At 41.4% G+C, this 25,763-nt stretch overlaps 1 protein-coding gene across 5 annotated transcripts in view; it reads right to left on the bottom strand.

Annotated features, from left to right (window-relative positions):
• Nucleotides 1–25,763, bottom strand: part of RTN4 (reticulon 4) — a 47,990-nt gene that overhangs the window by 12,659 nt on the left and 9,568 nt on the right. The window contains exons 2-4 of one of the 5 annotated variants that reach the window (XM_056356911.1): nucleotides 18,947–19,003; nucleotides 15,659–18,109; nucleotides 347–554 (exon numbers count right to left, since the gene is read on the bottom strand). In XM_056356911.1, coding sequence (XP_056212886.1) covers nucleotides 347–554; nucleotides 15,659–18,109; nucleotides 18,947–19,003 — 2,716 coding nt within the window. Of the gene's footprint in view, nucleotides 1–346; nucleotides 555–4,672; nucleotides 4,806–8,600; nucleotides 8,800–15,658; nucleotides 18,110–18,946; nucleotides 19,004–25,763 lie in introns of those variants that run through there. The other 4 variants (XM_056356912.1, XM_056356915.1, XM_056356916.1 and 1 more) reach the window with 4 other exon arrangements.

Genomic DNA, 25,763 nt, shown 5'->3' with positions numbered 1-25,763 from the left:
CTGGGTATTCTTTAGATTTTGTACATCATCTGCCACTGGTTCACATTCTGAAGACTATGCCATTCTAAAACACTTATTACTTCATTTGATTCAAGTACTTAATTTTTTGTAATGTAACTCTAGCATTCCAAAGGAAACCTCATTTTGTTTTCTTTATCACTGTGTATGCCTACTGAGAAAAGCTGAAAGAAGAGTAGTCACAGGCTGGGTAACAGATTTTTCAGTACAGACTATTTACATTATTATGCAACATATTACGGCATATGTCATCTACTGCTTCTAATGGCACCAAAACTGCCGTTCCCCAAAACAACACACTTTTTCTTAATTAAAAGAAAAATCTCACCTAAACGGGTGGCCTTCATCGGACTTCTGGATCGCCTGGATAACTCCCTTATATATCCTAAAGCTGATGGTCACAGAAAGCAGGGCCAAGGCAATGTAAGCTGTCACACTCACGATGCTGAACACTGTTAATGAAAGCAGCAGGAACAAGCTGGCACCAAACACCACTCCCGTCTTCTTAATGTCTCGCCAGTAAAGGAGGTCAACAACTAAAATTTAAAAAAGGTAAGAGATTAGAACAAGTTACCTTTTGCATCCATACGAAAACAGTAAAACATGATTCACTTGACTGCTGAGAGTCATCAAGAATGGAACTTGCGATCTCACTGTCAAACCACAGCTGAAATAACAACTAGAAATAGGTTATTTTAGCACAGATTCTGCACTGGACTTCAGATTATTGGTATTACTGTTATTAGGATTACCTCCAACGTAATTGCTAAAATTTACGAACAATTCTGCCCTTCAGCAATGTCAGAATTAATCTCTTCAACTACCGTGCTGTGTTCTGCACCAGAACCACAGCAGTTTGTGCTTCATTTCATTTTATTTTTGTGCATTTTGCGGATGTTGCTCACTGAAGGGACTTATTCAGATCCTCTGTTAGGACAAAGGACAAGACACTAACAGATCTCTAAACCGTTTTATCTTTGCAAACCTGGTAAGAGTCAAAGGCACTGCTCAAGAGTCATTAACAGTTCATTTGGTTTCCTTTTGACTGAAAACACATCAGTGGGAGTTTATAATAGTGTGCTCCAATGCAAAGTACTTCATTTGTAAAGTAAGTTTATATTTTCCTTAAGTGACCCTCATGAGAGAACACAGTATCATGCCATTTTTAGCATCACTGTTTAAAGTAAACTGCACCCTTGCACAAGTCATAGGTAATGACCTAACACATCCACTGCAGATTTGTTTGTTTTGAGGTGCTGCTGCATCCGGTGGATTCAAATCTGGCAAACATCATTCTCCATTGCTGAGTACAGAACTGGGCAGGGGCATCTAGTCTAGTTTAACACTTCATGGTGAGACAAAATAAAACTCACTCTTGACAATTTCTACTTCCACAGCTGATCAGATTTTCACAAGAAAAAATTCCCCTTCTGCATCAAAACTGCTTGTTAATAGCAACAATGTATTAGATACAGAACTCAAGATACATTACAGAAAAATTATTACTATTACATCATCAGTTTAGTAATCCTCTCTCATCTTAAACATCACAAAGCCAATTGTAAAATAGTATATCACAATTCAGAACACTTTTTTTATTCTGAATGACTGTAAAAGAAAATTTTAAAATAAATTTGACTATTATTTCTCACAGGATGAAAAGGTGGTAATGCACCAACATTAAATACTCAGTAGCCTCTGCAGGGAAAAAGTCTGCTTAATCCCTTTGGAGTTACAACATGAAAATGCCACTGGGGCTCTAGTGCAATTTCACTGTGTTTCAGAAGCTGAAGTCCCTTCCCAATTATTTCTGTAGGGAAACTGTACTGAGCAGCAAGCTCTGGAAAGATGAGAACTCTGGTCAGAAACTTAAAGCCATCATTTTCATAACGCAAAATATTTTACCCAAAAATTTAATTCATGTTTTACTAGAAACTTCCTGAAGTTCTACAGACAGAACCAGGTTACAGTTGCATGAACATCTTTGTATTTATCACGCACCAAAACTGCTGTGGAAAGAAACAGCCTCACCCCTTCACCAGCACTCAGTTCCACTCCTTTCCTCTGCATGGCCACGTACAGAACCAGCCCAGTTTTCTGCATGCCACTGACAACTACTGCACAAAAAAAATAGAATGAAAACTAAGCAGCCAGCCAGATCAGATTCTGGTTGTGGTTCACCACGTGACTCCACAAACATATGGGGTGGGAGATAGAGCAGCCAACTGAAGGAGGCGACACTCCTGCTCTGCTCTCGGAACACCACCAACCCTGAAGTCCTGTCAAGTTGCAGCCCAACCTACCTGTGCACCCTGTTGACCTGTTATTCCGCTGGCTCTCTTCATGTTACAAAGCTGCACTCTATTTCCCCTGTCAATCACATGAAGCTCTAAGCAAGACAACTGTTCTTTAATGTTTGTAAAGATCTGTCTTGGTTTCAGCTGGGAGAGAGTTAATTTTCTTCCTAGCAGCTGGTACAGTGCTGTGTTTTGGATTTAGTAGGAGAATAATGTTGATAACACAGTGATGTTTCAGTTGTTGCTAAGTAGCACCTACTCTAAACCAAGGACTTTTCAGTTTCCCATGGTTGGCCAGCGAGGAGGTGCACAAGGAGCCGGGAGGGAGCATAACCAGGACAGCTGAGCCGAAGGGCTGTCCCATACCACAGAACATCAGGCTCAGTATATGAACCGGGGTGGGGTGGGTGCGGGGGTGTGTGTCTGGCTGGGGCCTGCCGATCGCTGCTTGGGGGCTGGCTGGGCATCAGTCACCGTGGGGTGAGCAACTGTATTGTGCATCACTTGTCTTTCTTGGGTTTTATTCCTCTTTTTCTTTTTGTCGTCTACTATATTTTTTTTCCCCATTTCAATTATTAAACTGTTCTTACCTCAGCCCATGGGTTTTACCTTTTTTCCCCCCGATTCTCCTCCCCATTCTACCTAGGGGGAGTGCAGTGGGTGTGTAAGCAAGCAGCTGCGTGTTACTTAGCTGCTGGCTGGGGTTAAACTGACAAAATAAAAAAAAATATTAAAATAATCAAGTCATAGCAGAATTCCTTTTGTACAGGACGTAATCACTAAATTTAACATTTTCTTTTGTTTCTTTGGCTTTGTCTCTAATCACAAAAGTGTCTTGTTAGCATCTCTGTACACCTTATGTTAAGCAAGTTTAGCATGTAAAAGCAACTTAGGAACAAAATTGTGAGCTTGACCTAAAAATCATTGTAAACCGTAAACCTCAATCGAGCTGCAAGTATCCACAACACCTGGGTGAGATTTTTACTAGTCTTGTCAAAAAAGTTGGTGGATTTTGTGCTCCTAAATCATGCAGAAATTTTGGGGAAAACTCCTTTCTTTCTGAGTATTTGCTGCAAATACTGAAACTATATTTATTTTTAAATGCTGCAATTTGAGCATCCATACATTCAAATCTGGGTGCTGCTCCCATATCATGTGACACATTAAGTATGAGCCTTACTTGTCTCCATTTGCAGACAGTATTAGTTCTGTAAATGAGATACCCCCTCCTCTGTAATACAGTTTTAAAGGGTCTCCACTGATAACGACTTCTTACTGCTTCATCAGAAATCACTTACTACAAGTAGTAAGGCATTTTACCTGAAGCGAGTTATAAGGAATGTGGACAGTAACTCATGTGTATGACAGTTTCCAAAACACCAGAAACAGAGGTAAATTGCTGGAATTAAAGCATACCATTAATGCCAGACAGCCTCTAGCAACCCATTTTCAAGTCTTTTGTTCTCAGTAATCAATAAGAAAAATCCCCAAGCTAGTATATCCCAGACCAGAGTTAAGCAGCACACAAAGCCTTTTTCCTCACTCTAGTCTCAACTCCATTTGAAGAACTACCAAATCAGCCTCAGCTTAATGACACACGGATCTGGTTTCATTGTAAATTCCTCAAATGGAAATTCAGTGTTAGAAGTCACTGAAAAACTGATTTGTAATTTTCAGTCCAAAAGGGCACACAATGCAATTGATTTCTATTCTCCAACTGATCAGAAACAGGTAATTTGCATTTCTTTCTGAAGTAAAAGAAAAGATTAAAAGCATTACTAGAAGCAGCTTTCTGGCTTTAACTTATACATGAGATATTCACAGCACATAAAAAAAACCCCACCAAACCCTAGCCAATTCTCAGGAAGAACCCTGCCAATCAGCATTTTTCCTCACGGAAATGGTTTTAAGCTTTATTTTATACAACATGGAACTATAATCTCACGCATTTAATGCAAGTATTCCAGGCCTATTCTAAAGCAAGAACAGCTGCCTACATTTGGTAAGCACGAACTGTCACTTGGCACGTCTAAAAATAGTACTGCTAGCATCCGTGCCTTACATGCAGCACTCATCCAATTACATTTTGCTTTTAAAGCGAGTGCTGTGATAGGTTTATCACTGTATTATTTTTTTAAGTCTTTTTTTTCTTTCACAGACACTTAAAACCGAACGATTCTTAACGTTTTTTGATGACAAACCCAAGTGGTTTAATATATTTAACCTGATAATCCTCTTTTAATAAAACCTGAACGCAGCAATCCTCTCCTTTTTTTGACAGAGAAATTAAAAGCCTCGAGATCTACAAGCGCGTTTACTTCACATGTATTAAAGAAAACCAAGAAAAAGGGACTAACCCATTTTGGCATCCATCTTGAGTGCGGCTGCACGCCCCAAGCTCTCGCGCAGCTGACTGCCCGCGCCGTGTCACTTCCGGCGGGCGCGCGGGCGGCGGCGCGGCTACGCAACGGGCGGCGCGGGAGGCGCGCGCGGGCCCGGCCGGGCGCCAAGGGCCGCCCTGTCAGCGCTCGGGGACACGGGGGTGCACGCCAAAGAAAGGCCCTTTGTGGAGAGGGATGATTAAAAAAAAAAAACAAAAAACCGCAAACAGCGTACGATTTACAAACGTTGTACGAACGAGGGCCGTCGCGCTGGGACCTCTCAGTAAGCTGAAAGGTAAGCAGAGATTCTTTATATTCTCCCAACAAAAACCGTGCCGAGGCGCGAATAGGCGCCTCCTCTGCATCAGCCTGGGCACAGGCAGCGTTGCGCTAACACGGACATGTAACAGAAGCGATGGAAGCTGGCTGCTTTCAAACGCCGCTGAAGCGCACCGCCGCAGTCACCATAGCACCGCGCAGAGAATTCACCGGAGACCAGCAAAAACCAGCAGCCGGGCACCGACTGGCGAACTGCTGCCCGCGCTGCTCAGGGGCACTTCCCAGCTGGCGACACACACCTGAGCGGCCTCCGGGCTTTGCGCCGGGCCCTTCCGCGGGAGCCCGGCCGCGCCGGGTGCGGGGCAGCCGCAGCTGGAGCCCCCGGCCCTGGGAGCAGCCCCTGACCCCTCCCGCGGGCACAGGCGCACGCAAACACCATTAGCAGGCCGGGGCTTTGGCATTTTCAAGATTTCCTGCATCTGAACGACCACTTGAAATCACGGGTGACATGCCAGTGGGAGCAGACCGGACCACAGAATCCAATCCTCCTTCTACCCCGATCAGATGTGCTGGAAGCCAGCTTGGAGGGCCCTTGACAGCCTTGTTGCAAGTCAGTAACAACAAAACAATCCCAGGCTGGTGAAACTGGGGGGGTTACAGCATGACTACAAGCGGTGCCGAGCACGTGGAGCTGACTTCAACCAACAGAGCTTTCCCTGTCGCGGGGACAGGCACCACGAAGGAGTGCCACATCCACGGGGCTGACAGGCTCGTCTGACTGGACCCTTAGGGTCCAGAAAACAAGTCTGCACCATGCACGTTTCAGACTTGGCACATCTGCCCCACAATCCCTAGCAAGAAAAAGCAATACACGTTTCACGAGTACATGCTAGAATGAAAGCAGAGTCTGACACGACAAGACTGTCCCCCAAAAAGGCAAATACTACCTAGAAATTACTAATGAGCCAAAGCGGAATTTCTTTCGGTTTTACTTAATCATACACCCGCGCATGTGCGCACAATGTAGGAACTGGGAAAATTATTGCAAAGCCCTGATTACTCACAATAAAAATTTTAAGAGATCAAGGACTGCACAAGCCTAAGCAACCTTTTCCACCATTTAACTAATCTGAACCAGAATTCAGATAGATTTTCAGCACATTAATACAATAAATAAATAAATATATAAAGTCAGGATAGCCTGAGAGTATACCTATGGTGCTCATCCTACCATTAGCATTATTTGGCTATTAAAACCTGAGAATTCAGTGAAATAATTAAAAAATAAATATTACATTTTAGTACCAATTACTCCACAGGGGCCTGTCTTTAAAAGTGCTAAAAATAAAAAGTCACGCCATCCCCAGAATAAACCTACTTCATCCTGCCTATCTAGATGATCGATACCACAGGTACTAATACCACAGGCTGTACCACTTCCATTATGCTGCTTCCTCAACTACTACAGGTGTAGCACAAGAAACAAGCATACCAAAACTGAGTTAAGGATTATATTAATTAGAAAGTAGTGCTTTAGCTGGAAAGTCTAACTATGAACCATACTTTTGGCTCTTCTCTGCTTTTAGATTTGATGATTTTTTTTAAAAGGTTATTTTTTAGCATGGAAAGAAACATGTTGCAATATTTGCTTCTATATTTATTTTGGGGCAAGACAAAGAGTGTAATCTGTCCCTGAACTTTACCCATAATTTTCCACGCCACTGGAGCCTGACCTAACGAAGGAAGACATGAAACAAGGAGTCTTCATCTTGTTACAATAAACAAACGCTACCAGAAACCACACTGAACCAGGATTCAACAACAGTTACAAAAGGAGAACCAGACTCTTCTGCTTCCTCAGAAAACCTTCTTCTTGCTCTGCTTCCCTTTTCTTTTAGACCTTATTCCTACCAATTAAATTATAATTAAACCTCAAGGCAGTAGGGACTTCTTTGGAAGGAGAAATAGGCACTTAACCAGCTTCCTCCACCCAAGGGGATATCACTATGCAAACCCAAAGAATTTAAAACACTGCTTGAAGCAGTTATACTAGCACAAAATACCCACGTAGGATGGCTTGAGGTTTGCTTACACATACAGTAGGGCTTACACACTACTCGGGTCTACATTCTGCAAAGAAGCCAACTGCACACACCCCACCTTACTGGCCTCCCTCCTGGTGGGCCATACAGGCATGCTTACGATTGGCAACTCGTTAATTTTAAACCAAGAAAGACTCCATTATTCTCAGGGCCTCAAACTGTAGGCTCAGAAATGTCTGCCTTCAGTTGGAGTGAGGGACAGACCACCACCAACCCTGCTTGTCGGGTTGTGGAAGAAAACCTGAAAATTGGGCCTGAATACCAGAAGGTAACTTGCCTTTCACGTTTTAGAAAAATGTTCTGACCTCACCCCCTCACCCTCTTCCCCCCGCCCCACCCCCACCCCCCCCACCCCCAACCCCAAGAACTTCAGGCCTGACATACGGGGCGCTGAACATTTAAACTAGTCACACATCAAGAACATGTTACCAAATGCTGCAGTATATTTTTTCCTAATATTTTACAGCCCTTTAATGAAAGGTTAGAACTTTTAGAAACGTGTTTTGTAGGGGCAAAGTTTTTTCCCCTGCAGGCTTTTTTGCTACATATTTCAGTTTTGATAGAGCATTCAATAGATACGAGACAGCTGGCAATTTTGTCCAAGTGGGAAACAAACACAGATTTTGAACAACAGTTAGAAAAAAAAAAAAAAAAAAAAAAAAGAGGAAAACTTCACAAGTACCAAGCATGACAGGGCCCTTTAAGAAGACATTTAAGTATCTAAGGATGATTAAATTTTTTTAAAGCTTGTTTTGTCAATAAAGTATGAAGATTACATATTCAAATAAGGCTTAAACTCTTACACACTGAGCACTAATGTAATGATCCACAGAGATTTACACTGGTGATCTCCCATTGGTGGTTACAGGAACAAAGGTCAGAACCACACTAATTTAAGGTTAGCTACTTATTTACCTAAAACAATTTGATAGTATGGCTCTAAATTCTGAAAAAGAATCAGTTTTAACCTAGAATCCAACAGAATTATGAAAAATCCAAAGCAAACGTGATTAAGGGTATACTCGAAACATGCTATGCCAAACATAAAAAAACAACCACCACCACCCTGCTGTAGTCCGCATGCGAATTCTCCTCATAAAATTACTGAACTACATGAACTGCATGCAGACACGACATTCTTTCAAGTTAATGGTTAGTACTGTTATATTATTAATAATCTAGGAATTTCAAAGGCACATCAACTAAATTCAGACTATGCTAGCACTTGTGCAGTGCGTACCAAAACAAGCTGTTCTTCAATATGCTCTGTAGGACTGAAAAAGATCTGCAGTGTCACACAAGCTATTTCACCTACATAAATAATTTATTCTCTGCATTGCTCGTATTTACCCATTTTAACTTCAAGCTTTTGCAATTTTGCATATAGCATGCACATATCTTACATCTTCACATACATTTCACAACCAAATACATGCTACAAACACCGTTTCCTAAAAACAACGCGCAGCTTCTTTACCTTTAAAAAAAGAAAAGGAAAGAAAAAAAGGGAAAAGAACAAATACCCTTATCCTTCCAACTGCTTGGCTGACTGTCCATCTCTCCACAAACGATCTACCCTCCAGCTGTGATTATCAATTATGCATACCAAGAGGACAGCTGCAAGAGAAGAAATCTACAGCCCAGGATGGGAAACATGGGCTTCCCCAGCAGCGTCTGCAGTCTGCTGCTGCACTGGTGCTGCAGGAGCCCGGTCAGCTGACGGCGCGGGGTGTGGAGCACTGACGCAGTGCAAGCTGTCACCAGGCTCCTAATGCTCCGGCACTAAGACTAAATAAAATGCAATCCCCAACTGGTGCAGCCATTTGGTTCTTAACCGCTTGCCAACAAAACCGAAAAGACACAAGGCAGTGAAAGAATTCGCCGGCACGAGGGGAACAGCTTCTCCCTGCAGAGCAGCACCAGTGCATTGGTAACACCAGTGCATTGAAAATGCCACTGCTGCAAGGCTCAGCGCAGACTAACAAAAGCCAAACCGCCCTAAGCTGCTTTTCACAGCAGAGCAGAGCTAAAAGTAGTCACCAGACAAGCTTTGAACGGAATGCTTTTCAAACAATGGTTAAAGCACATCTACAAACCTCCTAGATATACCCACTCACTCGTGTTTTGTTTTGTTTTTTTAAACAAATGTCTGACTGTCTAGAAGACTAACAGAGACACCTTTGTAACACCCCTCTCCCTTTAAAAAAAAAGCTTGAAGGAAAACAGAATAGGACCCTTTCAGTGCCTGTAACAAAAGCAAGAGGGCAATGAAGAACACAGTAAGTCTTTCTGCTGATATTTTTAATCCTTCTGAACTGCTCAGCTGTATTTATTCTTAATGGAGGCTTGAGAAGAACAGTTACCTCTAGCCCTCTACCCAATTCCTACAACCACCTTCCCCCTTTTTATTTTACATCAGCAGTTTCTTTTGTCAGCTGCAGATCTGACAATTAAACGTTCCCTTCATTTAAATAAAAACAAGAACCTGGAAGTTTACACTGCTAACATACAGAAAGTATTGTGCAGACATAAGATAAGCATAAACTAGAAACTCAAAATCTAAAAGAGAAAAGCTGTGAGAACAATGTTGTCATTCTGTTTTCCATCCCTGCTGAAGAAAATATGACTTTGCTAGTCTGGAGTCTTTGTAATACCTAGGGCTGACAATAAAATGCTAAAAACTCCCCAGCACTGCTCCAAAGCCTCTTAAACATTTGATGCGCCATTTTCCGAAGAACTAGAGAAGGGCATTTATAAATTTCCACACAAATACTGTGGACTGGCTAGGATGAAGATCCTGCTTCGGTCCTTAAATAGACAGTTTTACTTTCCATTAGAACAGTCAGTCTTACATGGAGAAAGATTACCACAAATTTACCTGAAAGCCCTATTTATTGCTTCAATTGCTACGTAAATGTAAGGCCTCCTTTGACAGCAACACCAGTTACATGTATTTTTAAGTTATGCAAAGATGTGCATTTCATTCACAATTTCAACAGGTAAATCTAAACACGTACTATAGAAGGGAAATGGGAAGTGTATATTAAAATATCATAGCGCAAGAAACTTGAAAAGTTGCACTGTACAAAAAAGTACAAAAACACATCTGAAAAACTGCTTCTGTCTTTGAGCTGAAATTCTTAAGATCAACTGGAAGCCCAAACTCTCTGATTTCCCCCCCGACATTTGTTTAGATGACTGCATTGTCACTGAATTAGTCAAAAACTTGATGCTTTCAGGAAGTTCTTCTCACCAATTGTCAAATTTCAAAAGATACACAGTTAAAGCCTCTTCCTTATCTTCTTCCTATTCTTTAGTTACATACTCAAAATAGTACACTTGGAAAGACTTTCCTAAACAGACATTTTGTAGCAGCAGCCATACAGCAGCCACGGCAGATGAGCAGCCGCCAGAACATGGACAAACACACAGCTGAGCTGGGAGCGCAGCTGCCTTACCAGTCCCTGTCCTGTGTCTCCAACGGGCCACTGACTCCCTCCACAGGAGCTTCTCCCTGCCCTCAAGAGTCTCCTTTACTCTTTGCATACTCAAGTGTTTGCTCATACCACTCCACACAAACGATACCTAATACGAAGTCTGTATCCCTCTGCACTCACATCTCTTATTTCAGGTGAGAACACACCCGTGTAACCCCATTCCACACATAAACTGAGTACCAGCACTGTCAACAAACTTCAGTATAAGCTTTATTGTTTCAGTAGGGAAACTGTATGCCTGCTTCTACACCAACATTTAAACAAATACTATCCGACAAACAGGCTACTTACAAGATGGTATTATCAACTCACCCAGACATCCAAACCAGATGCAATCAGTTCTAAACATACTGTTCTACTGAAAGCGCCTATGTTCAAAGGGGCTGCATGCCTGCAGGCTGAGTACTTCACTTGCTACACAGACGTTAAATTATCCTGAGCAGACGGACTGACAACACTATTTTTGCCCTGAAGATCATTCCTGACTCCCCACAGGAGCGCATTTTGGATGACTACCTAAGTCTGCTCTCACCGGAAGCCTCATTCAATGCTGGCCGCCTCCCTGTGCTGCTGGGAAGGTCGATAACTTACCACGAACGCTCCATTTTCTCCATAATTCTGCCACTCTGCAAGTAACTTCCCAAAGGCCTTGCTCTGTTAGTGGTCTTAGCTATGCAAGCCTTTGCCTCTCAACAGGGGAGACATGACAGCTCTAATGAAACGCAGCCTAGGTCTTCCCTTCAGAAAAATTTCACTCAGGGTTGTTTAGGCCTGTTTTCTTTCCTCGTTCCTCCTACTCCTCTGCAAATTCTCCACCCTGGAACAGAAGTCTGCAATTTATTATTATTTACCTGGTAGCATAAAGATGACCTGAAGAATCAAAGAATCTAAGAATCCCATCAGATGAAATTAAATCAAGATTTTATGTTGAGTTAAAAAATATTTTAAAAATAATCAGCTCCTGAAGGAAACTCCAGAAGCATTCCAAGGTACTTCTCCCCCAGTGAAAAAACAAAACAAAACAAAACCCTTCCCATCTGCTGAATAGCTCTATTTAAACAACTATAAATACAGGAACCGACAGAAATTAACCAAATGGGCATAGTGCTGGTGTAAGGCAGCATTTCTGACTTATTTTAAGCTTTTCATAACTGTAATGACCTGGTCTGCTGTTACAGAATCATGGGTAGTATTTTATTTCTACCCCCATCATTTAGGAGCAAAAAAGGAAAGCTTCATCATTAGTACTACTCATTCAACCTCTCAAAGTACGTTTCCCACGTGGACTTCACCTTTGAATTTGCCCCCTCAAGAAAATCTGAGAAGTGTAAGTTATCAGTAATTAGCTACATTTCTATAACTCAGTTACAGAATGCCCTCCTATAGCAGGTATGAAAACAAGAGATCTGTGAAGCCCTAAGATTTAATTGGAAATGAATGTCTGCAGAGCCGGATGTTCAAAAACACTATGAAAGAGGGAGTCCCATGAAACTGCCCGCCTCAATAGTAATGATCTCAATGCCATTTTCAAATATCATAACACTGACCATGAACATACAGAGAGGTTTAATTGAAACTGCCGATGTGGTTACATTTCAGCACACAACTTTCTGCCATGGTCAGAAGTTTAGATTTCAGGGGGCTGCGGGGTGTTCTATAAAATACTTGGATTTTGTAATTCAATAATACGAAATCCTCCACACCCCCCAATCAAAAAAAGGTTTCTGGAGAGCATGGTTTTCTAGCCTATTTGGGGAATTAATGATGTTGATATAAAATAAGGGGTTATCAGTGAAGCAAGTACAAGAGAAGGGCCGAGATACATAATACATCTATTTAGCTTTCGATTCAAATGTACTCAGTTTAACAGCTCCGTTTCTCAAAAGCTGGGATGCAGTCTCCAGAAGGCACAGCGTGCTCAAGCTACAGCCCATTTACAAGCACTAGATGGCATCAAAGCCCTCCCCGAGGAGCACGCCGTGACATACGACTGGCGAGTCCCTGCCGCACCCTGCCGCTGCCCACCCACAGCCCACCAGCACAAGCCCTGGCACAGCTGGACGTGCACCAGCCGTGGCACAGGTCAGCAGCATCTGAACTGTCAGGAAACATCCAATCTGAAGTCACATCTTAATATGCACTATTTTTATGGAGATCAGAAATGTGCGTTTTGAAGTCTGGTGAGAGTACAGCAGGATTATTATCTGCTAGAAAGGCAAATACAGCACATACTGAGAAACAGAATGGCAGCGGGAGGGGGGAGAATCACTGGATCCAAGACAGTAGGAACTGCTGGTGGTGTGTGGGGATAGCTGCTGTTGAAACTGCTATAAATAGAAGCTTCTAACAAGGAGAGGCATTTCTTTATAGTTAACTACAGTTCTGAATTTGGTTTGGGGTTTAGTTTTTTTCCAGACCTGTGCAGCTATAAAGTATGAAGTCCCTGTGGTCCAATACCATTACAAAACAAAACAGGTTACCCAAGGGTCTGCCAGGCAGCTTTAAACAAACCTCATTCTACCCTGGAGGCTGTTCAAAGCTTTATGTTTGCTTTATTGGAGGGGTGGAGGTTTTTAAAAAAAAAAAAAGTCCACATCCTTTTCAGGGTTTGTTAGCTCCCTGCAATCCGCTGGGACTCCTGCAGTTACACTTGCAGGTACACATAAAGCATGTTGGCACTTCAGTTAGCTTTCAGAAAAACAGGACTGTTAAATTAAGGTCCTTGAATGTTAAGTGCATCAGTAAGGCAGTTCAGATTAATGTTCTAACAAGCATCAGAGTCGTACAATCACACCAACTGATTTCCAGAAGTCTTGAGGCACAGTAAAACCTATTTCAGTTCCACTGATGGGAAGACTGAAAAAAACCCACACAACAGAATTAGACTCAGAAGGCCAAACACAGGCACAGATCCATTCTTTGCCTTGTGATGAATTAACACTCCTTTCTGAGAGTATGGAAGACAAATGTATGTATCAGTTCTTTAATGCTACTTTGAAATTGTGCATAAGTAGCGTGGTATTAAAATCAGACAACTGATTTTGTTTACAGCTTGTCCTTAGACTCTTCAAGGCAGGTCTCAGAAGTCCAGTTCTGTATTCTATAATACAGCAGAAGCAAGCAAAAAAGTAAACAGCACATATTGCTGAGAAAAATATAGGAAAAAATGCATCACATTTTTAAGTTCATATTCTATCTATTTAGCTTTAAGTGTTCCTCCACAGTAAAGCAAAAAACAAGATTAATTTTCCTTCCCAAACAACACAGCATGTCCAAAGTTAACATTGCAACTGCTTTACAGAGCAAGCACAACACACAGCAAGGCTGCAGACAGTTCCACCAGACCAGCCATGTGCCTGGCCCAGCTCCCGCCCCTCAACTAACGCCACTGCCGGACAGATGAGCGCCCTGTCCCAGCACTGTGCTGCTGGATGGGAGCACGAAGACACCATGCAACTCTCTCCTCTTCTGCTGTGGCAAATGGTTTTATGTGCAGCTTCTCTGGCAGACAGAAGAGCAGCAGCTGTGTCCTTCGCAGACCCAAAGCAAGAGTCTTTCTTCCCAAAGCAGTGATTTACCACCCCCAGTCTGCTACATCTATGCAATGACTAAATACACCTCTGCAAAGGCTTCTTGTTAAAAGAACTAAAAAGCTAGTATACCAACTGTAACGTGGGGGGGTTGTTTGTTGGTTTGGTTTTAAGTAGTCTGATCTCTAAACAATTAACCCTTTAACATGAAGTATAGATACACAGCAGCTGTTCTCTAGGCAGTACTATATGCTGGAAGTCTGAGTGCAAGGAGAGAAGTCTTCACAGAACACAAAACACAGTGTTTTAACAATGCAGGTGTCACTGAAATTTCACCACAAGGGAAAAGGGAAACTCTCTCCTCTCTGCCTACCTGTAGGTATAGAAGAGGCGAGACAGGACAAATAGCAACTATCATGCGAAGTTAACATTAAAACTACATCTTCTATCTTATTTTCCAAATCCTATTGCAACTGCAACAACACCCTGATGTTCCCCTCCACACACGCCTGTTACTCCCTTCCAAAACACATTTGATGTAGAAGACGTACAATAGGAATGTAGTATTCTATGAACTGTAGACTGCAGCACCTGCAAATATACCAAACAAACATTTGGTCTTCTGTTTAGAACAGAGTCATGCTTTCTGCAGTAGCTGTTTTTAGCAGGAACACTTCTGGTGCAAAACTCAAGTAGCAGCAGAGTGTTGCAATATCAAAAAGCAAAGTACTCCTCTAGTCTACACAAAGAGCTGGAATTTCATGAGGCATTCACTTCAGAGAACTGAATGCAACAACAGTGGTCTTACCCTTCCTGCAACCTTCCACTACTTTAACTACAGATTATTAGAAGACAAAGTAACTACGCTGAAGTGCAAGCCCCACCTGCAAAAAGAAATGGAAGTTAGTATCTGTGCTGTGTATAAACCCATTTTAATGTTTGCAGGATACTCTTGCTTCTTAATGGCTACTTTCCTAGTAACGCCAGTACTAAGCTCCCTCACGTGCACTATTTTATTTTAAACCACTGGCCTCGATCTAATGCAAGCTGCAAGTCACGCGAGTGGAGATGCACGGGTTCTTTTCCAGACACGTACAGTAGCAGCAAGGGTACTTTCCTAAGTTTTGACATCTGATGTCTGAACTGTGTATGAAAAGAAATGCCTCTTCAAATCACATACACACAGCAGACTGAAATACCATCTTAATACATATTAAGAGCAAATTTGGAAGGCCATCTCATGCCCAGCCTGTAGACAACCACAGAAGAGCTTGCAGTGAGTAGTGACTATTTCTGATCAACAGATCACCAGCAGGAGAACTGAAGAAGAAAACAGGAGACAGTGAGTCCATCCCTGATAAACAGAAAAAAAAAAGTACTAAAGCAATCAGAATATGAAAAAGGTAAAAGTGCAGGCACTAACATTTTCTGTAAACCTTCAGCCTACATAGAGAAGTTTACAGAAAGTGACTTAAAAAGAATGCCATGACATGCTTAAGTTTAGCTAAAGAATTATGTAGATTAGTGAACTGGAAGACAGCATACACAGATTACCTGAAGATTTATTCAGCTTTGCTGAAAATACAGCAGTAGGTTTTTCCTTTTCTTTAACAGAAGCAGCTTCTCGCTCAGCTTCCTTCTCAAAAGCTTCTGGTTTTACTACACTGACTATCTCTTTTTCAGCAGGTAAAGGTGAGGTATCTGTGGCCGGTAAGGACATCATGGACACTTGAGGCACTTCTCTCTCCACCTCCTCCAAGGACTTTTTCAAGGCATTAGTATCTTCCTCAGCTTTTACTTCTACATTCTTTATAGACAGATCACAGGGTAGCTCTGGGCAAGGCAACTGCCTCTTCTCACCTTGGATTGCCTTACTGATCTCTTCACTTTCATCTTTGTGCATTACTTCTCTGTCAGTGGCTTCTGCCAAAAACTCGGGAGCAGTTTTAGGATGAGCTAACATCACAAAGTCTTCTTCCACTGGGACTGGGGAAGACTCCACGGGTGAGAGAGCTTTGTTGTCTCCTGGTTTTGGTTCTGTAGCAACAGATACATCAGCTGAATAAGCCAGAGCACCCAGCTCTTCCATTTGAAGAGGAATCTTCTCCGTCTTGGTTATTTTTGTAGGTGTTGGCTCAGATGGCAGAGCAGCAACAGTTTTGGAAGAGTCCAGTTCGGGTTGGAAAGACTCCAAATAAGGCTTGCCTGTGGCAGCTACAGAATCCACCAGTCGTTCCTCATATTCATCATCAATTACAATGTTCTCAGTTGATTTACTTTTTAAGACGAGAGATGGATCTTCACTCACTTTCTCAGTGAAGTCGGTTATCACCTGGCTGTTGAACAAGTCAGATTTTCCGAACTGTGGAGACAGCTTTTCAACATGTTCCTTGTGTTCAGGCACATCCTGAGAAGTGCATTCTGTTATTAGTGTCTTCGAATAATCTGTAAAGGATGGAGAAGTAGATTCACCAGAGGCCTTTGTTTCCTTAATTAAGTCACATGCAATAGATATATATGGAGTCTCTACATCTTCAGGACTGACCCTACTCTCATGATCTGTTTTTTTAAACGCTAATGCCTCTTTTGCTTCTTGGGCCTGTGTCAGTGGTACATTCACTGCCTCTTGGTATAAGGGAGGTTTTTCAGTCTCTTCTTTTACATTCTCATAATTAGCAATAGGAATAAATGTTTCTAATGGGGAAGCTTCAAGCTGCACAGCAGATGCTTCTGCACTGGCAGCCCCAGTGCTTAGCGGGGCTTCCATAACAATATCTGGCAGTATTGGTGACGGAGCAGCTTCCGACCCTTCAAATGAGGGACAGAGTTGTGTCACGGGTTTGAGAGTCTCTTGTACTGACTCGGAGGTTTGAACTAAATCAATCTTTGTTTCATAAGCAAGTTTTGTACATGCTGCATCATGCATTTCACTTTCATACGCTTCTTGTACTAGATCAGGAGTAAGACCTTCAGGCATATTTGCTGCAGTGTCAGATGGCACTGTTGATACATTCTCTGTTTTAGCATAGTCAGCTTCCCGACCTTCCTGCTTGCCAACTGCTGGAGCACTAAAATTATCTTGTTCTGTGCTTGTCTGAGCTTTCATTTCTGCGATTTTTTTCTCATCATCGGTTCTATTTTCTGAAGTGCCTTCCTCTAGTGGAGAAAGAGATTTGGCTTTGTTACCATCAGGACTTACAGAGGATTCCAGTTTAGTACAAGTGATGTAAGTCTGTGAGGGTTCTTTTACAGCTTCTGGGGTACTTGGGAAAGAGCGATCTTCAGTGCTGCCTTCACTCTCTCTTTCGTAATCCTTCTGCACATTCAGCTTACCTACACCATATTTCTCATCTAAACTGCTTTCTAGTTTGGCATCTATTTTACTTCCAACATCCTCTCTCACACTACTCAGTCTGTGGCTAGCACCTTTTACTTCCCATATTGGCTCAAACGGTTTGAAGTCTGCATATTCTTCACTCCTAAGAGGGTCTTCTTTCAGCGCCCCCTTTTCACCATCATCACCACCTCTGTATTTGTCTTTGTCGTAAAAGAGATCTTCCTCTGTTTTCTCAAACAAATCTTGAGGAGTTTCTGGAGACATTTTCAGCTGCTGTGCAGGCATTTTCTCCAGATTAGGTAATTCTTTAGGGCCCTCTAGCTGTGTTCCTTCCTTCGCTTGAGATAAAATGGCTGCTTCTGCTTTAGCAAATGGGGATTCTGAGTATTTCATCTCTGAAATGTCTTTTTCATTCCCCTCTGCAAGAAATGGATTTCTTGCGTTTTCCATAGTTTCTTTATAAACCTCACTTGTATTTTCTTTGTAAATGCCTCTTGCAGTTAATCCACCTGACAGTGTATCAAAGGCTGCGTGCTCTTTAAAGGGATCAGCTGAGATAGGAGAGAAGGAGGGAAGAGAAGGAGCAGTATCAAGCGGGACTGCAGTAAAATCCTCTTGACCAAGCGACTTAGTGCTACCTGGCTGCTCCTGCAAGTCCATAATTTTTTCTGTGACCATGGACAGAAAGGAAAGTTAGAGAATGCAAGTGCTCTTAAAGTCAATACAAACTTTCATGACAGGTTCACATGATGGTAGTTATTAAGAGGTTCTTCCAAGTTCTATCATAAATACTACTAGCCATTAAAACAAAGTATCAAGTTAAAGTATGTTATTCTATTTCATTTCTAGCAGAGAAGTATGCGAGAGCCTACAGAAGCAGCAACTTTATGCAGCGCAAAGGTCACAGTAAAGCTGAAGATGCCAGACAAGTGCAGAGCATCCAAGTACAGCAGGCAATATTAACAAAGTAAGAGAGGGAGAGTGGGGTGGCAAGATGAGACAGAGGGTATGTGTGTATGCTTGTGCATAAACACATGCACAAATGTGCATGCTACGAAGAAGTCTTCTTATTAAACACTTTTTTAAAAATGGGAATTTGGTAAACAGTGTAGCTAGCAAAAACCATTAAAGAAATACTACAGGTACAAATTTTACTTATCTGAAATACTGCAGAAAGTTTTACTTTCTGCTATATCAGCAAAGCAACTATGCTTTGATGTGTTAACCTGTTAATAGTATCAACTTCTCTCCTACATCAAGGGTCCAAGAATTCACAGATGGCTGTAGCTCATTTGTAAAACAGTTTACCATGTCAAGAAATGAATGTGTATTAAAATCTTGAACAGATCAACTGAAAAGTCAAAACAAAAACATGACAGAACAAAACAAAATTATTCTTGGACCCATGCTGACTTTTAGTAAAGGCAGACTAACTACAAAGGGTTAATGAGATCGGGTCAGAAATGCAGGATGTATTCAGACAAAGGTGAGCAGAAAGAACTTGCCTGCAGAGGAGTGCATCAGAGGCGCAGATGTAGCAGGAAGAGCAAAAAGGGTCTCATCTGAAAAACAAACAAATAACCTCAGCAGAAATAAAGGGCTAGGTTGAAAAGAGGAGAAAGCACGCAAGTAGTCGGTTCCCAGTAAATCAAATAAATATATAGCCAACCTCTACACCCACAGAGAACCACAGAACTAGATACAAGCCAGGTAATTTGAAAGAGACAACGCTCAGATCTCTCCATTTATAATGGGATCTTTACTGAGGCAGCTCAGGGATCTCCACCCTCCAAGCCAGCGACCAATCTTAAGGTTAGACACACCATAGTAGCTGCTCTTTATTTTCATTCTCCAAACTTAGGCTACCGAGCAGCTACAGTGTCTCTAGCACCAAAAAAAAAAACCCCACAGTTGCCATTGACAATGTTACACTGCTCTTCATCAGCTCACTTTGTCAGAGGGTCTACTAACACCAGCTTAACAGCAGCCATAAGGAGACTCAACCAAAATTTGTGAAATGTTAAAATGACTGAACTAAGCTTTGAAAACTTCCCACAGAGCACTGATCCGGCATGCTGATACTGACTAAACCGAGAACAGTAACTGACACTACTATTTGCTTTATGTTTACGTCTTTTACTATTTTTATTGTCTTATAATGTAGAGAAGTTTCCAAATGAAGGCATTATTTTTAAAGCCTTCTCTGGCATGACCCAAGGAGCATATTTTGCTTTGCTGAATTTGTTTTAATTCTGATATTTCACAAAGACAATCCCAGTTCCCCAATTTCAACTTGAAGAACTAAGTAAACATAAGGAAGGACACCCTGCTTCCAAGCTAAGGAAGTCACTCCCTTTCACTAATGCACAATGGTGAGAAGAGTTTCATATTGAGCATTATCTTAAGTAAAAGCATACAACCATGACATTTTTACTAAACTGCATAAAGCATGTAATGAAAAACCACTCTAGAAGCAGCAATACCAGCAGTTGTGAGCAACCAGGCAAATCAAAAACAGTCCTTCTCTGGATTTCTGTGTCAGCAACAGTATTTTTCCCAGGTCCACCGTAGCCTGTTGGCATTATTGTGTTCATGTAAAAACAGTAGCATTTAGATAAATATATTTCATTCTGAAGAGTGCATCAAATTTTCAAATTAAGGCTGTTAAAGAATATTTGCAATTTACGTCAATTGTATTATCAGACTGTAAAACTATATTAAAGCATTGCAATTAGATTTTGAATTTCCAGTACAGACATCAATAATCTTTAGTTTTGCTATTTGCCTGGACAAAATCAAGTACTGAAAAAATTAAGAACTTGGGGTTTTATTAAAACCAAAGAAAAACAGAAGCAATTGATTTAAAAGATGAAAGGCAAGTAGTAAGAAATATAGCAGACACAGCAGCACATACATAATAATCAAGTAAAGCAAGGCATTAAGGTAATTTTTGGTTTGGCACTGAGCCATGACTTTCTGCAAAAGCAATGCCACTTCAAGATACTCATGACCTGTCTGTCTTACTCAAGTTAATCCCACCAGCAGGTTTCAAAAACATCAAGTCTCCTCACAACCTATGTTTCCTGTCACAACAAATGGTGGGTTGGTTTTGTTTTGCAGAACATTGTTATCTTCAAGTGATATTTATAATCCACAGAACACAGCAAGATACAAGAAAACTAAGTAATGAAGGTGGAGCGTAGGACTCTGTATTTAGAAGCTTCCTAAACTCCTGCCGGGGCCAAAGGGATTTCTGTTCAGTTTTCTAGAAATAACATTTTCCTATTAAGGACCACACAGAGAGAAACCTCAATTCCAAATTTAGAACACATTAAAGCAGCGTTGCAGTTCAGTGGTGGCAAAAGCTTTTAAGGACAAAAACCCAAAAACCACACTGGAGGACAACTGATCAATAAGTGACATTTAAGTCACAGAACTGCAATGTGCATCCATACACTGCCAAGTATCATCACATTCCCTTTATTTCAGCAGATGCTCAACTCTGCATGCCCTGGCTCGCTGGGATCCCTCCTGCAAGCAGACCACTTGCATGGGGCCCACCGCCCCACAAGACAAGTTAGCAAGTCACCTGGTCTGGAGAGCAAAACAAGGGGCTTCAGTAAGAATGGAGCCTGGGGTTCCATTCCAGTCTCCAGTCCAGTCTAGAGAGCTGCTCTGCCTTCCTTAAATGAGGCTTTTGGCAGTAACACCAGAGTTTTTTCTTCAGTTCCCAGTGTGCCTGGTCCATCAAGGATTACTGCTGAGCTTCATATTTTAGACTAGCAAGCCTTCGGGTTTGCACCAAGCAGCAGCACACTCTCCTTCCCTCTCAATGTTAGGCCCAGGTGGACCAAGGAAGCACCGTCTCCCACCACAAATGCAGAACCGTCCCCCTCTATGTGTGTACTGGATGCTGATCCTGCTGAAATACCAAATCACTTGGTGGTCAAATGGAATAGTATTGCCCACATACTCCATGCTTGAGCCAGTGTCAATCTATCACCTCAACTCTTACCCACCTGTGGCACACTGCCCTCGGAGCACTGCGCACAGATACCAGGTCCAAAGCCTCAAGGGACCCATGATATGGCAGTTCACCAGGAAGCTGGTAACAGAGGCTGCAGGCTGAGGAGTAGCCTCGCTCTCACCTCCTCCGAGTCATGTCACAGCAGCATAACCTTTATTTGCTGGAAGGGGCCTACACTTTGGAGTGGAGAAGGGAGAAAAAGCAGGCTGCACCTGATGAGACCAGCTTGCGCAGCATGAAGACAGACACCCCTGACAGCCCAACAGAAAAGAATCTCACAGGGAAACCAAGAACAAGTCAATGAATTGGAAGGGCCAAAAAAGCAGACATAAAAGAAGGGCAAAGAAAGAATACGGAGTCCACTGGGGTAAGGAGATGAAGCTGAAAATGCACAAGTCCCTGAAGGTGCAGTACTATTTATGCCCGAAGACCAAGAGCAATCTGTAACCAAAATTCTAGACTTAATCTATTTAACACTTCCGAACCTCAGAGAGAGAGGTTTCAGTTTCTGGTGAGGAACAGTGGTTTTAGGAGCACGGGCACTGGTTTTTCAGTGCTCCATTACGACAGCACAGTGCAGAAACTCCTCAGGTTTGCCTTCCATTTACTCAACACAGAAACATACAACAGCTATGCCAGTCACTGAATTCCCAGGTTCTCTTAATGGGAGGATATTATGCCCACACCCAAATTTTATTTTCCACATCTAGCTGGAGTGTGAAAAGAGATTACATAAAAGCAGTATTTCCTAACCAGCAAGGAGAACCACCCACTTGCCCTCCACCCACATCAGAATGGCACTTCTACTGCTGAAAGGAAGATACCAGGTCCTTTCCCTGCTCTAGGCCCTATATGACAACTCCAGCCAAGGAGGGATAACAGAGTAGGACCTCTACAACTTCCACATCAGCATGATTGCTAACTGAACCAACCATTCTCTTCAGATCGTCATTCAAATGCCATGGTGAAAGGAATGGCATTTCCTTTCCTTGTCATTCTTTCCACCAATGACACTTACACTGAAAAATCCTTTCCTCCAGTGTTACATGTAGAAACCTTTCAGAAACAGAACTCTGTGCTTCAGTAGACAAGAGAAAAAAACCACATCATGTATCAGCCTGTCACCTGGCATACAGTAAGGCTGCCCAGGCTCAAAAGCATACCACAGGGAAGGTGCAAGCCACTCCAGCCAATACTTGCATAACCCTCTAGAGAACTGGCCACCTCTTCCCACCCTTCACTCAAGTGGTAGCACTGGTAACAGCTGACCACAAGTGTAGTAAGTTTTGTAATAAAGTACTATGTTTATCAGAATAACTTCATTTGTTAGAGAAGCTCACAGAAGATAAATCACTGAGGGTGGCTTTTCCTATTTGCATATTAATGGCAGAAATAAGGCAATTGAAACAAAGTAGTAGTACACTACTACTAGAACCAAGTAAAAAAAAATCAGAATAGACCAAGCTCTAAGGAAGATTATTTTCAAGTAAAGGTACATATTCAAAACTCCTTTCTTGATCCATGAAGCAGGCCTTTGTTACAGCAAAACTTCACCCAAAGATACAAAGAAATCTAAGCAAAGCAGTCTCCGGATTTTATGAATCATAACAAAAAAAAAAATCAGTAAGATGAACTGCTCAATTATTGTTTCCATCAGAAGACAGATTTTGTTTCATGAAATATAGAATGAGACCTCAAAATGAACACTAAATCTCCAGGAGAAAAGTCTTTACTCCAAATTTCATCTGTCAAAAATCCATAATGGTGCAGGTTAGTAACTTACCCTCAGCATTACCATTACAATAAAGGCAGATGACCTATTTGTGAATGGCATTACTATCATATTAGTTACTGAAGTAGTCCAATTGGTGGGTTTTAGAGAGAACTTTATAGACCAACTCAACCTTGCTCAGGTGATTTTACACCATTCAGTAAAATACTAGTAGTATATTCAAACATATACACCCACACATCACCAAATCAGTAACCGCATGACTGCTGTTTGCCTAAAGAGAGAAAGTTAACAATTTTGCTCACTAGCACATACTTGCCTGGCTTTTTTTTTTTTTTCCCCCTCAAGCCACATATACAAACATATTCCCCTAATGTGAAATGAATAGCATTTATGAAACAACAAAACAAAGTGAAACACAAAGTGATTCATTCTGATTTCATTCCTACTTTTTTTTAGCCAAAACCATTCTGCAAATTTTACCTTGGCTTTCACAACATAAAATTTTCACAAAATAAGAATTCCCTCAAAAGAAAAAAAATCCACCCACAAGCAACCCTGTACCTTCTCCTTTCATTAGCATGATCTTTCATACTTTAAAGCTTTGTATTATGGTTTCAGCTAAAAGGTAAGTTCCACTAATAAGAAATAGATCTCAACGTTTTTTTGTTTAAAAATCAGCTGGCACCATCACAACAAAGAGATATCATTTTAAACTCTCATTTTAGTTTTTGCCAATTGCCCACTACCTGGTGTTGTTGCAAGATACTGATATTACCAACATAAAACTTTAATATCAAAATTTTGGATAAAAAGCAGAGAAATAAATGGAGAGAGATTTTTTGGACAACTAAGAAAGAGAAAGTAAAGTTAGTGGCAAAGGTTTCCAGAGAAAAAGAGAAGAATGCTTAAAACTAAAAACTAGCAAACTGACAATTCCAAGAAAAGCAATTTATTTAAAAAAAAAAAAAAAGCGCCTTTTTTTTCCCCCCTTCTTCCCCCCAAAACACACTTGCAAACAGAAAGCAGAGGACTTAAGTCTACTCATAGAAAATAATTCAGCAAGAATGTGTTCTACACCCCATTGCTGGATTTTTGGTCCAGCTGCTCTCACATGTGACTCCTCCTAAGCATCTGCAGCAGGTCTGTGATAAGGTAGGTTTATTAATATGATACTCCATTTTTTAATGTGTGAGCTCAGCATTAAAAAAACCAAACTAAAATATTTTATTTTCTACATATAAACACCAAGTAAACTTAATCTTGATGCACAGTTTAGGTTTGGTAGAAGACTATATTAGGCTGCTAGATGGCAGTTTCGATATTCAGAAAATAAAAAACATTTCCTGGATTAGTTTGCTGGAGAACGTATGCTATTCTTAAAACAAAAGAGAAAAAAACAGTTGGCAAGAATACAGTTTTTAAGAAGCTACTTCACCTTTAGAAAATTAGCAAAATGCCTAACACACAACACAGGAACTGCTTTTATCTTACAGGAGCTACCACAATGGGACACTGATTGCGAAGGGCCTCTCTTGTTAACATTTAATATTGCCAAATATTTAACAATGAAAGAAAACCAGGAAAAATTAATACTCAAACGAATGGCATATCTGTGACATGACTCACAGCAGTGTAAAAGTTACATTTGTGGCAATCCCTCTAGGGCAGATTACAAAATTCTTCAACCCACCCAGTTGTTATTTGCCCATAATGAAGGCTGCCCCAAGCAGCATTTCTGATCTCAAACTAGTATCTAAGCAATAAACACATATGTAGTACCGTGAAGTTTTACACTTTTACTAAAGAACTACAAACACCTCAAAAGGCTTCTTCAGACCCATGCAGTACCCTCACACTTCATAACCACAGGGAGGAACTGCCATGGGGTTTTTATCCTGCATGTGTTGATGTCAAATTATATACAAGCAAGTTGTTAAGTCTTGGCATGAAATGTCAGATGACACATGTGGTCATTTAAAAGTTAAATTAAATTATTTCAAGGGAAGTTAAGTTCTTGGATGCCTAATTTCCTACTGTAGCAGGAAACAAGGGCACGTAACTTCACAAGAATTTCCTGAGAAAAGCTGCTGCCTACACAAACTCCATTGAAATCATATACTGGTATGATGCAATTGTTCTAAATTCAGTATTTCACCAAATATTTAAGCCATTCAAGGTTAAGAACACTAACTGTTAATAGCATCCTTTCACATCGTTAGATCAGGCTGCAAGGCCACAGCAAATAATGAGGTTTTCTCATCTGGCTCCTTTTAGCTATACATGCACGTTCATAAAGAGAAGTTTCCAGTTTAGGAAACCCTGCTTGTAAACTACTTTGAAATCTTTGAGGAAAGTATACAAGCTGCTGCAGAAGATGGAGACTGCTGAAGATTAAGTGAAAAAAGGAGCTCCATTTTTAACATCTTGAGGGTATCACACCTAGGATCACAAAAGGATCCAGGAGTTTTGATTATTAACAGGGGCAGCTGTAGGTCACCTCAGGTCTTCATGGAAATTACTGCAAAGTGGTTTTACACATCCCTTGCAGAGCGAGTTCCAC

Source organism: Falco biarmicus, chromosome 12 (assembly GCF_023638135.1).
Source record: "Falco biarmicus isolate bFalBia1 chromosome 12, bFalBia1.pri, whole genome shotgun sequence".
NCBI lineage: Eukaryota > Metazoa > Chordata > Aves > Falconiformes > Falconidae > Falco > Falco biarmicus.
Note: the sequence above shows the minus strand (reverse complement) of the source record. Positions and strands in the feature narration are given on the sequence as shown.